This window comes from Paralichthys olivaceus, chromosome 6 (genome assembly GCF_024713975.1).
Source record: "Paralichthys olivaceus isolate ysfri-2021 chromosome 6, ASM2471397v2, whole genome shotgun sequence".
In the NCBI taxonomy this organism is placed as follows: domain Eukaryota; kingdom Metazoa; phylum Chordata; class Actinopteri; order Pleuronectiformes; family Paralichthyidae; genus Paralichthys; species Paralichthys olivaceus.
Genome location: NC_091098.1, coordinates 24,758,890 through 24,773,421, shown reverse-complemented (window position 1 = coordinate 24,773,421; position 14,532 = coordinate 24,758,890). Strand labels below are relative to the sequence as shown.

General features: G+C 43.2%; 4 protein-coding genes across 5 annotated transcripts; 3 read left to right on the top strand and 1 right to left on the bottom strand.

The window, feature by feature from the left end:
• The first annotated feature begins 18 nt into the window (after positions 1-18).
• Positions 19-1,866, top strand: LOC109641925 (lysophosphatidic acid receptor 6). The gene is made up of 2 exons (XM_020106515.2): positions 19-215; positions 664-1,866. The coding sequence occupies exon 2, from the start codon at positions 754-756 to the stop codon at positions 1,726-1,728; it is 975 nt and encodes a 324-aa protein (XP_019962074.2). The 5' UTR covers positions 19-215; positions 664-753; the 3' UTR covers positions 1,729-1,866.
• ints11 (integrator complex subunit 11) lies at positions 1,799-9,390 on the bottom strand. The gene is made up of 18 exons (XM_069526654.1): positions 9,192-9,390; positions 8,677-8,885; positions 8,228-8,325; positions 7,994-8,067; positions 7,673-7,901; positions 7,466-7,564; positions 6,706-6,740; positions 6,476-6,614; positions 6,324-6,388; positions 6,050-6,239; positions 5,888-5,971; positions 5,719-5,808; positions 5,152-5,314; positions 4,896-5,006; positions 4,008-4,069; positions 3,716-3,858; positions 3,324-3,453; positions 1,799-2,194 (listed from the first exon to the last, which is right to left on the bottom strand). Exons 2-18 carry the CDS (start codon positions 8,702-8,704, stop codon positions 2,129-2,131), a joined length of 1,806 nt encoding a protein of 601 aa, XP_069382755.1. The 5' UTR covers positions 8,705-8,885; positions 9,192-9,390; the 3' UTR covers positions 1,799-2,128.
• cptp (ceramide-1-phosphate transfer protein) lies at positions 9,243-11,359 on the top strand. 2 transcript variants are annotated; one of them, XM_020106516.2, is made up of 3 exons: positions 9,243-9,285; positions 9,377-9,604; positions 10,345-11,359. In XM_020106516.2, the coding sequence occupies exons 2-3, from the start codon at positions 9,477-9,479 to the stop codon at positions 10,868-10,870; spliced, it is 654 nt and encodes a 217-aa protein (XP_019962075.1). In that variant the 5' UTR covers positions 9,243-9,285; positions 9,377-9,476; the 3' UTR covers positions 10,871-11,359. The 2 variants fall into 2 exon arrangements, with proteins under 2 accessions (XP_019962075.1, XP_069382757.1); XM_069526656.1 differs by lacking the exon at positions 9,243-9,285 and having other exon boundaries at positions 9,338-9,604.
• A 1,510-nt stretch (positions 11,360-12,869) lies between these two features.
• ubxn10 (UBX domain protein 10) lies at positions 12,870-14,507 on the top strand. The gene has a single exon (XM_020106514.2). It carries the CDS (start codon positions 13,512-13,514, stop codon positions 14,061-14,063), a length of 552 nt encoding a protein of 183 aa, XP_019962073.2. The 5' UTR covers positions 12,870-13,511; the 3' UTR covers positions 14,064-14,507.
• The last annotated feature ends 25 nt before the right edge of the window (positions 14,508-14,532 follow it).

Sequence of the window (14,532 nt, the reverse complement as noted above, 5' to 3'; positions counted from 1 at the left end):
GTCATTCAGTTTATTATTATTACACCACTGCAGTGGGCGTCGTATCTCCTGTCATTCTATGTTTCCTCCTCCGCTCGCAACATTGGGCTGACAGGAAATTAAGAAGCCTGAGCAAAGAGCAGAACTGTCTACAAGACGCAGAGAGAAGCAGCACGGTGATAACGCAGCAACACAACAATCTCGTGTGAGATCAAGCAGAGACTCCTAACAACTAAGTAAGTGACTTTATTTTTTTTAAATCCATTTTTTTAAATTGTTTTATTGAGTTTGGTTTAGTTTTAACCAACACGTTTACCTTCTTAGAAACAGCTCCTGCATGGAGGGGAGAGTCACCGAGGTTTAATATCTAATATAAAAGCAGTAATATAAAACACTGAGTGTCTCACAAACACTGTCAGATGAAGTGTTGCCTTTATTTGTTTTCAGTATTTTCACTTCCATCTTTTTGGATCATCTCTGAAACAAAAACAGTCTAATGTGTAAAAACGTCCATAATACTTTTTAAATACCTGAACATAAACAGATGAAAGTTAGTTTCTTCAGAAATGTGTTAGACGTGAATGTCTTTAGGTGCACGTCACTGATGCTGTGAGCAAAAGATTAGTTTCCAAAGTAAAAGCAAAAGTGGAAAAACTGAATGGAAACATGTTTGTGTTGCTACAGTTACAGACGACGGGGTGCGATGCAGCAGTGTGAACAAAAACCAACCCACACTTTCATTTGACTTCACCCCCACCGCCTCAATCGACCATCATGAACGTGAGCAACGTGACCATCATGAGCTGCAGCATCCCCTCAGTGGAGTATCAGTACTACCTCTTCCCAGTGGTCTACATCCTGGCGTTAGTCGTAGGTCTACCGGGAAATCTGGCCGCTCTCTTCGTCTTCACCTTCAAAATCACCCCTCGCACGGCCTTCAGCGTGTACATCAGCAACCTGGCCCTGGCGGACATCGTCATCCTCTGCACTCTGCCCTTCAGGATCCACTACCACCTCAACAGAAACAACTGGGTGTTTGGGGACGTCGCCTGCCGCATCACAGGAACACTGTTCTTCTCCAACATCTACATGAGCATCTGCTTCATGACTTGTATCTGTGTGGACCGCTACATGGCCACGGTGCATCCTCACGCCTACCTGAGGCTGCGGAGGCCCTGGCGCTCTCTGGCTGTGAGCGTGACGCTCTGGTGCATCGCTGGAGTGGCGATCGTGGCCTTCATCCTCATGGGGCCTCTGGAAACAAAAACCGACCAATCTGGACGCCACAGCTGTTTTGAGAACTTCGCCAAGAGCGAGTGGGACACGCGCCTGGCGGCGTACAGCCTGCTGAGCCTGATCTTCTGCTCCCTGCTGCCCTCCGTGATCATCCTGGTGTGTTACCCTCTGGCTGTGAGGCGCATCTCCATGATCAGGACTAAAACGGCCCAAAGAGCCGTGAGGGTCATTTACGTCATCCTGGCCATCACGCTGCTCTGCTTCCTGCCCAACCACCTGGTGTATCTGCTGCACCTCCTGCGACGCATGGGTGTCATCAAGAGCTGCACCGCTGCCAACCGCATCTACGATGCCAGGCGGATCACCATGGCCCTCATCACCCTCAACACTGTGCTGGACCCCGTGCTGTACTATGTCACCACCGGCCACTGCAAATGGAGCCGCTTGAAGATGACGTGGCTGTGTGGACGAGTGCGGAGGACCAGAGGTGTTTATACGATTGCAGTGGACTGAGAGAACTGAACCTGTAGTTTTAGAATGTAAATACAACTCTGCTTCCTTGTCTATATATGTAACTGGAGACTTTTATATAAAAGTGTTTATTAAAATTGTCATTTTACATCAAAATAAAGCGACAGACGAATACAGCCATCTTATGTTTGGTGTTTTTAATCTTGTGGGTTGTGTCTTGAAATTAGTCTACGATGTCCGCATTAAAGAACGGACCAATCAGACCAGAGTCCTTCGAAATTTAAACGAATAGATTTAAGATCCCAACAAAAGAAGAAGAAGAAGGGGGGGGGGGTTATCAGTGCTGGTTTGTAGCCTCCAGAGAATCCAGGATCCAATGAATGGTAGAGCGAGAATCATTCCCTTCAAATGTTTATTGCTTTGGGTCAAAAGAAAAGGGATTTCAGCAGAGACCAGCTGGAAGCCCCTTCTTCAGCAGAGTTGAGAGGAAACTGCCCAGATCTTCGTCCTGACGGAGGAAAAAACAATTTTAAGTCAAAACCAAAGCAACTTAACCCTGAAACTTGATGGAAGGTTGTGGTATGGGTGGTTTCATGAGGGGACTGTCGGCCTTCCTGCCGTTCTGGTTTCACCTTTGCTCTTCATGCCATGAAAACAAGCTACACATCTTGTAAAACCACCCATAAATGAAATAAGGTGAAATATTATTGGTGGGGCAGCAGTAGCTCAGTCCACAGAGATTTGGCTTGGGAACTGGAGGGTGGTCGGTTCAAGTCCAGCATGGACTAGAAAGTATGGACACTGCTGAGATGCCCTTGAGCAGGGAACCAAACCCCCAGTTGCTCGCAGGGCGCTTCTCCCAGGGGCTGCCCATCACTCTACCATCTCTCTCCATATTTGCATGTTTATGAGCCATTTGTGTGTGTGTGGGGGGGTTGTGGGTTAAAAACTGCATGTATAAAAAATGAGTGTAAAAAGAATTTCCCCCTTGAGGGATCTTCTTCTTCTTCTTCTTTACTGTTTGGTAATAATTACAATAGAAAATAAAAGAATATATGATATATATATATATATATATATATATATATGACTTTTTCTTTTTTCTTTTTTTTTGCCCTTTATGTTTTGCATGCAACATATGAAACCACATGTACTGTGCTCTGCAGGCAGGTTTCCCCACCTCCTGCTTTCACAGCCCCTTCTCTCGTACTGTCCACCCACACCAGCGGTTTCACTTCGTCTGATCAGAACCTTCGCTCAGGTCTGTGTGGGTATCAAACAACAAACCGTCTAACGAAAGCTGCTGTGGTCAAACCAGATTCCACCCAAAAAAAAAAAACACAATAGCTGTGGCTAAAAGGATCCAGAGCAGGACGAATATATTCTGAACCTAAGTAATCGTCCATTTATTTTATTTAAAAGGTTCAGCACTACAATCATGAACATGAACAACAAAATACAAATAAATCCTTTGTATTGAACCAAAACTTCATCCGGTCTGTGTTCATATGGCAGAACTGACAATAAGGTTGACTTTGCTTTTAAAAGACAAAACTACAGCTTTAATTTTTGAATTTAATTTTAAAGAGTGTTCATAAGCTACAGTAAGATGAAGTGAGACAGTGAAAATGTTTTACCTGGTAACTCCAGGAGAGCAGAAGGACCTTGGTGTTGGTGTCCTCAGCGGACGACGACACCTTGATGACGATAGACTCCACCATGACGGTGCCGTCAGGGAGGTGCTGGATGGTGTAACCTTTCAACACGCTGAAACACAGGAATCAGAAAACAAGTGATTAGAACAAGTCATACTACATGTCATGCTTTTTTCTAGTGGTACATAATTTAACAAGAAATTTAAAAAATGAAAAAAGACTGTACACCGCAAACATACTTCAAGAAATGAGAGGAAGTAAAAAGACCTGAGAAGTGGGAGAAAATAAAAAACTAAAATCTGATGTGTTTTGCAGATGAGACATCTTTGCCGGAGGACGAATCCCCGTCCCCCTTCCTGCGGGGACACTCTCACCTTTTGAGGTGCGTGTAGATCCTGTGGAGTGTGTCGGGGTCGCTGTGCGGGTCCTGGAGCTGCACGCGGCAGGTGAAGCGCAACTGATGTTCGTTGAGGCCGAGCTCCTTCAGCGCCTGTTCTGACGACACCAGCTTCAGACTCTGCTCTCGGGGAAAGACGACAAGAGAAGTGAATCAGAACGAGTCAGTCATGGTAACGCAAGCAAATCAGGCTGCAGGTCATCTGTTCGAAGATGTTTTCAGAATATCAAAATAGAGAAAACACTCTGATATCTAGTTTCTAAACTCACGTTTTCTTTCATGATCAAGGTTCCGTGCATGGTGCGAGGTTTTTTGGGATCAGGCAGAGGTCCTTCAACACAACAATGATTTAGTTAATGTACCGACCAGTATATATATATATACACAAATAAAAAAGCAAATCAATACAGAAACAACAATTTAAATTTACAAAAATGTATATTCTGTGCATCTCACAGCATTTTCAACACCAACAACTATCAAGCACCTATACAGTTTTCAACATGCAGCGGCCACTTTATTAGGTACACCTGTAAAATCTATTGCAGTTCAACCAGAGCGAGAGAGGTCTGGATGTTTGGGGCTGATTCAGACGCCAAAAGTTTTTAAATCAAACTATTATTACACTTTGATATTAAATGTTATTATAAAAAAAGAAAAAGAAAACACAAATACAACCATATATAGAACTTGAATTAGGAAAGAAGCATAATTGTTATGTAAAATTGAAACAAAAGCAATTTTTGTTGTGTAAGATAAATATTTTAATCTTGACAAATGTAAAAAACTGGTACCAATGTGTAAGTGTTGTATTTTTTATCAATTATCCATTCAACAGCTCTTTCTATCTAAATTCTATCTAAACATAAGATTGTAACGTTCAGGTGTTTAGGTACAGGACAGCGTTATCATGAAATGTGACACGATAAATGTGTCCTCTCTGATTTTACATTCCCACGACTAAATATGACATTTGACATACGATAACAGATCTGGGTCATGATATTTAAGCCGGGGCAGGATCACTAGCCGTGTACAGTACTAAACGATACTGTGTGGGCACGATATACCTAAACCTCGGTCACCATATGCGAGTACCTGCTTATGACTCACTCCGAATTAAACTTTAAAACTCCTGAACTACAAGAAAAACATACCTCCAAGCGCCATCTCCCTCTTGAGCAGGTTGAGTGAGATGTCCACGGGCACGCTGGGGTTTGTTGTCACAGTCACCGTCTCTCCGTTAGCGGGCATGTAACAGTCTATGCCTGACATTTAGAAACAGAGACATAAAGAGGACTGAAACACGCCGCTCTTCCTGGTGTGAGCGCACGTATGACATATAATATTATATCATGATCTGTCTTTCATGAGCCGAGCGATATTGATGTGAACGACTGGAGGGACTCTTACTGAACTCCTGTTCGATCTTGCCCTTAAGGAACTCCATCTTGGCGGCCTCCCCGTGCACCAGCAGCATGTTGCGAGGCTCTGCCATTCGAATGAGCTGCATGATGCCTTTAGCGTCTGCGTGGGCACTGAAGGACATGTACTCCACCTGCAGCTTCACGTCCAACTGTAACAAAGGAGGAAAAACAAAGAACAGATGTCAGAGTGTTTTTTTTTTTTTTCTCTGCCTATTGAATTTTTCAATTTAAAATATTCTGTTGTCAGGAGACGGTTAGCTTAGCCTGGCACAAAGACTGGGAAATGCTCTGAAGGTAAAACTTAATCGAACAGCAGATCTAAACCTCACATCAACGGTAAAGAAATAATCCTACACACGAGTGTGAATTAGTGACATGAATCAATGTGCACACATGTGGACCAGGCCTCTTACGGATGTGGTCTGGTGTGATTGGATCTATATCTGATCTGAGTGTGTTCACCATGTGTGTACTCGGTCAAAGAAATAATTCCAAGCCATAAAATACAGATAGATCCCTCGACTCATGCAGCAGAAAATAAAAACCATCTTACCGTTGACCTCCCTTCCATCTCTAGCTTCCTCTGCCCATTTAAGATCTTATGACCGATTGTTCCTTGCACACAGTACCCAGGCATGATCACCTAAGAAAAGAAGAGTTAGTTGTGTGTTGTTATTTTATTTTATTTTTTAAAACACTTTAGATTTCCCTTTGAGACTCACCATGTTCTTTTCATTGCCAGCCCATTTCTTGAAGATCTGCAGAGACTGACCAGCGTGCAGCATTCCCGGTGTGGCGAACACCACCTGAAAGTGCACGAGTAGTTGTAGCTCAGCTTTACTTTCACACTTGTTTTTTTTTTGGGGGGGGGGGGCGTAACTTACCATTGGTCCAGGATTATCAGCGTAGGAGCGATCGAAAGCCTTGATGTGCTTGAATTCAAACATGTTCCTCTGCACGAAGGTTTTTCGAATCTTCTGGTTGGTCCACGTTATGAAGAGCTTGTAGTAATGATTGGCTTTCTCCGTCAGCCCAGTGGAGAAGTAGATCGGGGCCTTTAGGTTCATTCTCTCCCTGTATGTTGAGAGGAGGTAATTAAACAAGTCTGTCCAATGAAGAAGTTCACACGTTATCAGCAGCAGCTACACTGACCCCTACCAAAATGTCTCCAGCAGGATACAGAGTTCTTGAGCTCTTCCAAGAGCAAAAACAGGGATAAGGACCTGAAAAGATAAAAACATTTAATAACTTCATGATAAATCAAAAGCCACCAATCACCAAAATATAATATTCAACTAACTAAATTCTACCTTTCCTCCTCTCTCTATGCTTTCATGCACTTTCTTCAAAAAGTCCCTCTCCCTGCACCTCTTCGAGTCTCGGATGGTGGTGGCGTACGTAGACTCGGAGATGAGGATGTCAGGACGGCACTTATCGATCCACGCAGCGCTGAAAATATACAACAAAGGATGAAAACAATGTAATGTCACAAGAATTTACCGCCGGCGGGAAATCGATAAATACAGTAAAGGCCACTTACCCTAAATGTCTGTCGGGCGTCATGTTATAGTCTCCCTGAAAAGGAAAAGACATTCAACTAAGAGTGTTGTTGTTCGGTTCTCTGACGCTAAAGGTTTGTTTATGTTTAAGTTCGATTCATTTACAGACGGCAGGAGCTTCTGTCCGTACACAAACAGAACAGTACCACTGGAAATCAATAGTTCAAGACACGAAGAAGAAATTCTTCACAACCTGCATCACTCTGTGCTGCTCACTGGTGGATTAATGCCTAACAACCGAGCCAATTTAAATGAACTCATTATCTTCTCACGGCTATGTGATGGAGGGGCGGGTGAAGTGTTTGGGTCTGAGAAAACACTGGTTAGCCGTGTGTGCGTGTGTGTCGGTGTGTGCGTACGAACATGAATGCGTCTCAGAGGAGGACATAAGAAGACATTTAGGTTAAAAACATGGTGTGAATGACGCCATTTTAAATTTGAATGTCGGGGCATGCACACTCGGACGACACCACACGAGCAACATGGAGGCATTTAATGTGTTTTTTACGTCTGAAGAAGGCGTCGCCAGTTACTTCAATTGAATTGGATTTGACAATGTTTAAGCCTGAAACTCCAAAAGTGTTTTATGGACTCAAACACTTAAAATAATGAGTTAATCTCTATTTCTCGGTGAACTATCCCTTTAAAAGGTGCATAGGTGGGCAGTGACGGTTGCATCATTTGAAACAGACACATTTGTTAAAGGCAGCATGAATCCAGAGCAGACTTGTTGACACTCACGGTGTAGACGACAGACTCTGATCCCACTTTGATGTGCACCATGGCAGCTCCCAGGACATGGCCTGCATAGTACGCCTTGATCTCCAGCTCATCATCCACCTGCCGGCAGCACAACAGAAACAGCGAGATTTGCCATCAAAAGAGACGAGCAGCTGGTGCAGGAATGATTAACAGACAGAGCGCGAGCGCACGTCGCATTCTATGCACCTGGACGGTTTGATGCAGGTTCAATGGCACAACTTTCTTCATGCAGTCCTTGATCATCTGCGAGGTGAAGAAGTTGGTTTCTCCCTTTTTGTCGACTGTGATCTTGCGGAAGTCTTCCAGCAGAATGGGACAGATGGCCTTGGTGGGGTGGGTCATGTAGATGGGGCCGTCGTAGCCCACCATCTCGCTCATGAAGGGCAGAGCGCCACAGTGGTCCAGGTGGAAATGGCTTTGAAATGAACAGGTCGGAGTTAAAACACAGGATTGTTTGATTTACTTTGTAGATATGAAGGAAACAATGAAGCTGATTTGAAAACAAACCTGATGATCACACAGTCCAAGAACTCTGTCAGACGTCCATTCTGGGTTATGTAGGAAAAGTCTGGGAAACGTCTCTGGAATGACAGAAAAGACTTTGAGTAAATGGGATCATTTGACCAATTTAAATCTACAGATATCAACGTGTTTTTAAATATACACGTTTGTTGATATATCGTCATCGGGCCCAAAAAAACAAACTGTTGACGTTTATCTGTGATGAGCTGCTTCACTCACGTCATCGTTGTATCCCATGTGCATCCCACAGTCCAACATGATGTTTTTACCCCCGATGGACACGAGGATGCAGCTGCGACCAACATCCTGTCCAGCACCTGAGAGAGAGAGAGAGAGAGAGAGGGAGAGAGAGAGAGAGAGGGAGAGAGAGAGGAGCTGTGAGGACACTGACAACACACACACACACATATATATATATATACACACACTCACTCACACATACGTTCATTCACTCACACACACACTCATTCACTCACTCACTCACACACACACACACACTCATTCACTCACTCCCACACAGTCATTCACTCACTCTCACACACACACACACACACACACACACTCACAAACACACATTAACACGCACACACACTCCAGCTAACAACTAGCTTACTAAACTAGCTTGGTAGATGCTAGCTGTGCTAACTAGCCTCTGTAACGTCCCTCACCCAGCGGAGTAACTTTTATTTCCGGCATGTTTCCTCCTCCTCCTTCCTCCAGATGTTTCTACAGCTGTGGTTAAATCACACGACTCCGCAGCTTCCTGTTAATGAGCCTCCATGTGCACAGATGTTTATTGTCTGGTTTGTTGTGGACATGTGAAGCGTTAGCACTGTCAAGTTACCCGCCATTAAGTTTAAAGACTTCCGGTGAGCACCTTCACAGTAAAACCAGTTGTAAAAAAAACAAACAAAGTCAATGGATTATTTATAAAATTCAAAATTTGTATTAGATACATATCGAGAGAAGGATAGATAGATGGATAGATAGATAGATAGATAGGTGGATAGATAGATAGATAGATAGATAGATGATAGAAAGATGGATGGATGAATGAATAGATAGATAGATACACAAGTGGAGGTTGAGTGGAAAAAATTATTTTTATTCTGTTTGACATCCTTAAGTGTTTATTTGCTTTGTAAAAGTGTTGCCTCCATTTTTTTCTGATAAATTATCTCACATCGGGCTGCACAGTGCTCCCCAGCGCTTTTATTCTGAAGGTGCCGCGTGTAGGTTTTTAGGTGTGTTCCGGGCGGGAGTCTGCGCAGGAGCAGGTGGATCGTCGCTGCAGAGACATGTTGTTGTTGTTGTTGTTGTTGTTGTTGTTGTTGTTTCCTCTCACTTCTTCGGGTTTTCTGCCTCCAGCTGTTTACACCGGGGCGTGTTCCTACTGACACCGGAAGTGTGTCACCGTCCGTCTCTCCTCGCTCGTTTCCTGTTGGATCCTCACTTCCTGGTAGGAAACATGGCCGGTTCCTCGGAGCAGCAGAAATTCAGCTTCCAGGAGATTCTCGACACGTTCAAACTGTGTCTGACTGAAAGTAAAGAAGTGGACCTCCAGCATTATCTGGACGGCTGGCGAGGGCTCGTGAAGTGAGTTTGGTTTCTTCTCCATTAAATCCTGTTTCCTGAGCTGGTTGTGTTTCATGTTCACTCAGAACCAGAGACTCCAATTCCATTTATTGTTTTGTTTATTTAGGACATTTAAAAAAAAAAGTTTTATTCCAAAATCAGACTGAATGGTCTTAAAGGTTCAGCGTGTAGGATGTAGCGACATCTAGAGGTGAAGCTTCGTGTTGCAGCTGGATACTCCCATTCCAAACATGACAGAGAGAGAGAGATAGAGAGATATCGATCTCTGAACTCCAGTCGTCATGAAAACTCAAAAGCTTTTAGTTTGTCCAGTTTGGACGACACTAAAATAAAAACATGGCATAAAGTTTTTAAATATAAACAACAATTCATAGGATTTAGATGAAACACACCAGGGAAAACATCATTATGATTATTTCATATTTAATTTCACCTAAATCTTACACACTGGACCTTTAGGATTTAATAGTAAGTTCATATAATATAATAATAACCTTATGTATAGAGCAGGTTTCGAAACAGCTGTTACAAAGAGGACGAGTGAAAACAAGACATCAGAGAAAACAGAACAATGTCATTTAAAAACAAAGATATAAAATCAAAAATGTATGTTTGTTAAGACTTTGCATTGACTTCCAATCATAACTCATCCCAAACCTTCAACTACATCGATCGAACAATATCATAATGTGATACTCGTGCATAGCTAACAGACTGTTTTTGTCCGATCACACTTCCAGGTTTCTGAACCGATTAGGCAGCGTCTTTGGCTTCATTTCCAAAGATGCGTCCAACAAGATCCAGATCCTGGTCGGTCACCTGAATGGCGAGAACGGGTCTCAGTACGTCACCATCCAGTCGATGGTGAACTTCGAGCTGGAGAAGGAACTGGTGGACCTGACCAAGAAAGTAGGCCAACACCCTGAGTCCGGCTGCCGCACCCTGCTGAGGCTCCACCGTGCGCTGAGGTGGCTGGAACTTTTCCTGGAGCGCCTGCGCACCAGCACAGAGGACGGCAAGACCTCCGTCATGTGTGCAGAGGCCTACAACGAGTCCCTCGCCCAGCACCACGCCTGGGTGATCCGCAAGGCTGCGGGCGTGGCGTTCTGCGTGCTCCCCGGGCGTCTTGCTTTCTTCGAGGCGATGAATGTGGGCCCCCCAGAGCAGGTGGTGGCCATGCTGGGGGAAGCCCTGCCTCTAATCTCTGAGGTGTACCAGATCACAGAGAAACTTTACGCTCATCATAACCTGCTTGAATTAGCATAGAGAGCAGGGAGGGCTGTGGTTTACCTCTTTATACGTGACACCATTAACGATGTGTCCCTGGTGATGGGCTGGTGAGCGAGCTGCTACTCCTGTTAAAGAGTTGTTTATTATCCTCATGGTATTGGGCACAATTATTTCCTCATAACTACATTGACACTCGTCTGTACCTCCTGCAGATTTGAATGTAAAACTACTGTTTACTCTTGGTAATACACGTCTGAATCCTTCTGTTTAATTCAGTAAATGTATTTTTGATTTAAAATGGATAAAGGAAACTGTAGGTTATCGGCTCTGACTCCTGAGATGTCGTTTTTAAACCCCTCAAATAACACTTGAGAATTGAGGCTCGACATTTAACAGTTAACCATAAATCAAATTATAAATTAATTTAAGACATTTTGAATACAACGTCAAATGTCAACATAAATGCACATCTTTTCTACATTGTTCATTCTGTGAAATAAAAGTTTTCACATTGGAAAACTTAAACTCAGATACCAATATTTTTATCGTCCAACTGATAAACCTGTCGGCTCTGCAGAGAAGTACAGTGGGAATTATTGGAGTCGTTATTTCCTGCCAACAGCTGCTTGTTTTCATTATTCATGAAAATGAGAAGATAGATTCATTCTGCTTCCTAACTTTAAACACTGGGCTTCTGCTTTACAGCTTCGTAAATGTAAGAAATTTGCTGCTTCTATCTTCTTGTGTTTACCTCAAAGTGATTTTGTTGATTTTGAATTTGAGTTAACCAATCAATCGATAAAGAAGATAATCATTAGTTTGTAATTTTGATCCAACACCAATCATGATTTGTACGTATCGGTGAGATTCTTGTATTAATTAATGAAATAATAATAAGACCATTCATTCAAGATTCCTTTTGCTCTAATACATTATGAAATCTAACGAGTAACACATTTATCGTCCTGTCACAGAGTTGGATTTACTCTTATCTAATATGAGATTGAATTAAATGCTAATATCAGATGTTGTGTAATTTACCACGGTCGTGTATTAAGAGAAACGGCCGGCAGCAAACTGCAGCTTTATTAGAAAAGTACTTTTAAAACCGCTCCATAGACAAAGAAAACTCTAAATGTGCCAAACGTATTTTAATGGTAAAGTTAACACACTGTAACACTATGAAACAAAAAAGCTGAAGTAAAGTGAATCTTCTGATTTCTACCAAACACTAAGAATCTGAAAATTCAGTTAATTTGTTGAAGATTTAGTTTTTTTTGTAAATGAAAAGCTCAGTTGTTTTTTTTCATTGTGATCTTTGGGCATTTTTTATTTAAAATGTGAAGAAACATCCAGTGTTGTGCAGCTAATGTACAGGAAGTGAAGTAAATGCTGTACTGATACATGCGATGTACTGTATTTTGTTAATTTATTACTATGAATTCAAACAGAACTCATCATCACTGTAGCCTAATGAAACAAAAACATCAAAAAATATAAAAAGATTATTAGTCTGGTGTTCGATCTGATTATTTATCATCGATCTGCACTTTTTATCTGTGAAGAGTTGTTGAGGATCACGAGGAGGTGATTCCAATGTGTTGTGTCTTTCTAAATCTTTAATAAATGAGTGGTGAAGAAACCAGATGTCTTATGATTATTCAAACTCACACATGGATCCATGTGGAGAAACACTATTATTTAAAATCAGGCATCGTGGAGGCACATTCAGAGAACTGATATCAGTGAGTGTGTAAAACTTGGCGCAGCTTAATTAAATGTAAGGAAATTTTCCATAAAGAATATGTAAAGTTTCATGTTTCATAACTGGAATTACTTTAGTTTCATTTCATGCACAAATAAAATAAATATAAATAAAGCAAATTGCAGCAACATAGAGTCACAGCAAACAATTAAATAAAGATATTTTAAACACTCTGGTCATATCTGTGTGTGTGTATGTGTGTGTGTGTTTGCGTTCTTCCACCACCAGGGTGCGCCCTGCCTCTGATTTCGTCGTCATGACAACCAGACGTCCATGGACGCTGAAGACAGGAAGTGACTCTGGGAGGAAAACGTTCGTAAACTCGTGCGAACAGAAACAAGGTGATCGGATGTTTTGAACGTGCAGCTGAGCCACAGGGAGGAACACGTGGACACGTGGACACGTGGGACAGCTGTTCAAACTCTGCCTCGTTGACTTCTCGGGGAAATGGAGACTTGTTTTGAACTCAGGTGAGACTCGGGACCGAGGAGCAGGAAGTGAGTGGAAATCTTCTCTCGACAAAGACAGACGCAGCTGTGACGCTACAACATCTGGATACAGATGTGTTGGAGGAGAAGCGGTCACAGAGTTCACCTCCAGAGACTCAGAGTTAATTCAGGCTCAGCTCCTTCAGGCAGGGGCCGAAAACATCCAGGCACCATTCTAGATCCAGTAAGGTGCACATTTAAGTCATCCCTTGTTTACTGATAGAAAGATGGATAGATAGAGCCTGGACCATGATATTACAGCTGCCTCTCACACTCACAGACCAACTAATGTCAGACCAGTCTGTGACGGCTCACAGCTCCAGTCCTTAACAGGGACACTGGGATTCGACCGAGGACCCGACTTCTCTGGAGTCCCACAGTCCCTCCACTCGTTGTCCCGGCCTGGCCAGGGTCCCGGGTCGCCATGTGGCAGCCGAGCCAGGACGAGGTCCTGCACATGCTGCAGCAACTTCCTGCTGTTCCACCACACTCCTTAAACAAGTTCAAGGTCCTGCCTCCCATAGGGCGCAGGCGGTCCGAGGTGAGTCCTGGAGGACGGCTGGACAGAAACATCCTCAGCCTGTCTGACGATACCATCCTGCAGCAGCGGCGGACCTCCAGCTCCGAGGGGGACAACAGGGCCGATGTGTCTCTCAGGATGTGGCCTAACACCTCAGACCCGGAACCGCTGGGGGCCAAAGACGGCGCCAGCGTTGGTTTGCTGTTGGCAGTTCGAGCACCGTGCGGCAGGAGGTTTCAGCAGCACTTTGAGTCCACAGACACTCTGCTGACGGTGAAGGCCAGTGCAGAGGACAGGTTCACAGAGACGTATGGGGAGGTCTCCATCGAGACTATGGACGTGCCGCGCAGGAGCTTCACGGACATGAACATGACTCTGGCCCAGAGCGGCATCATGAACAGATCAGTGCTGTGCATCACGCAGAATAATAATGACAGCGTGGAGCAACATGATTGAGCTGAAACCATTTAAAGTTTAACACTTGACATTTGGCTGCGTTGATATTTGCAGCCTCCTCCTCCGTTGTTTAGCTTATTTGGATGCTTGACAAATTATATAAAATGCACTTTTAAATTACAGCTGCTCTCCTGCTTGGAAACTGTGTAAATATGAATTCATTAAGTTAGATTTGTACTTTTAATGTCACACACTTCCTCTGTATGTGTGGGGTCGTTATACTGGAGACATCAAAAAGACACAAATACAAAATCCCAGGAGAAATAAATAAAAACTGGAACAGAGCTCGGTAGAGAACAAACCAACGCACAACTTAGTTTTTCTTGTAGTAATATATTGAAAAAAGGAAGTCATCAAATAACCCACATTTATGTGAAACATGAGTATAAAATATATTCTGTATTCGTACGAGCACATTTCAACATCTCCAGTTGTTTGTATGAATCAAAATGTGATAAACACCAGTTTT

Excerpts from the sequence above, each read along its gene's own strand:
- LOC109641925 (XM_020106515.2), top strand. The coding sequence starts at position 754 with ATGAACGTGAGCAACGTGACCATCATGAGCTGCAGCATCCCCTCAGTG.
- ubxn10 (XM_020106514.2), top strand. The coding sequence starts at position 13,512 with ATGTGGCAGCCGAGCCAGGACGAGGTCCTGCACATGCTGCAGCAACTT.
- ints11 (XM_069526654.1), bottom strand. The coding sequence starts at position 8,704 with ATGCCGGAAATAAAAGTTACTCCGCTGG. Across the intron at positions 7,565-7,672 it reads ACCTGCATCAAACCGTCCAG|GTGGATGATGAGCTGGAGAT; the intron begins GTGCATAGAATG and ends TGCTGCCGGCAG. Across the intron at positions 5,007-5,151 it reads CAAGATCGAACAGGAGTTCA|GCATAGACTGTTACATGCCC; the intron begins GTAAGAGTCCCT and ends TCTAAATGTCAG.
- cptp (XM_020106516.2), top strand. The coding sequence starts at position 9,477 with ATGGCCGGTTCCTCGGAGCAGCAGAAATTCAGCTTCCAGGAGATTCTC. Across the intron at positions 9,605-10,344 it reads GGCTGGCGAGGGCTCGTGAA|GTTTCTGAACCGATTAGGCA; the intron begins GTGAGTTTGGTT and ends TCACACTTCCAG.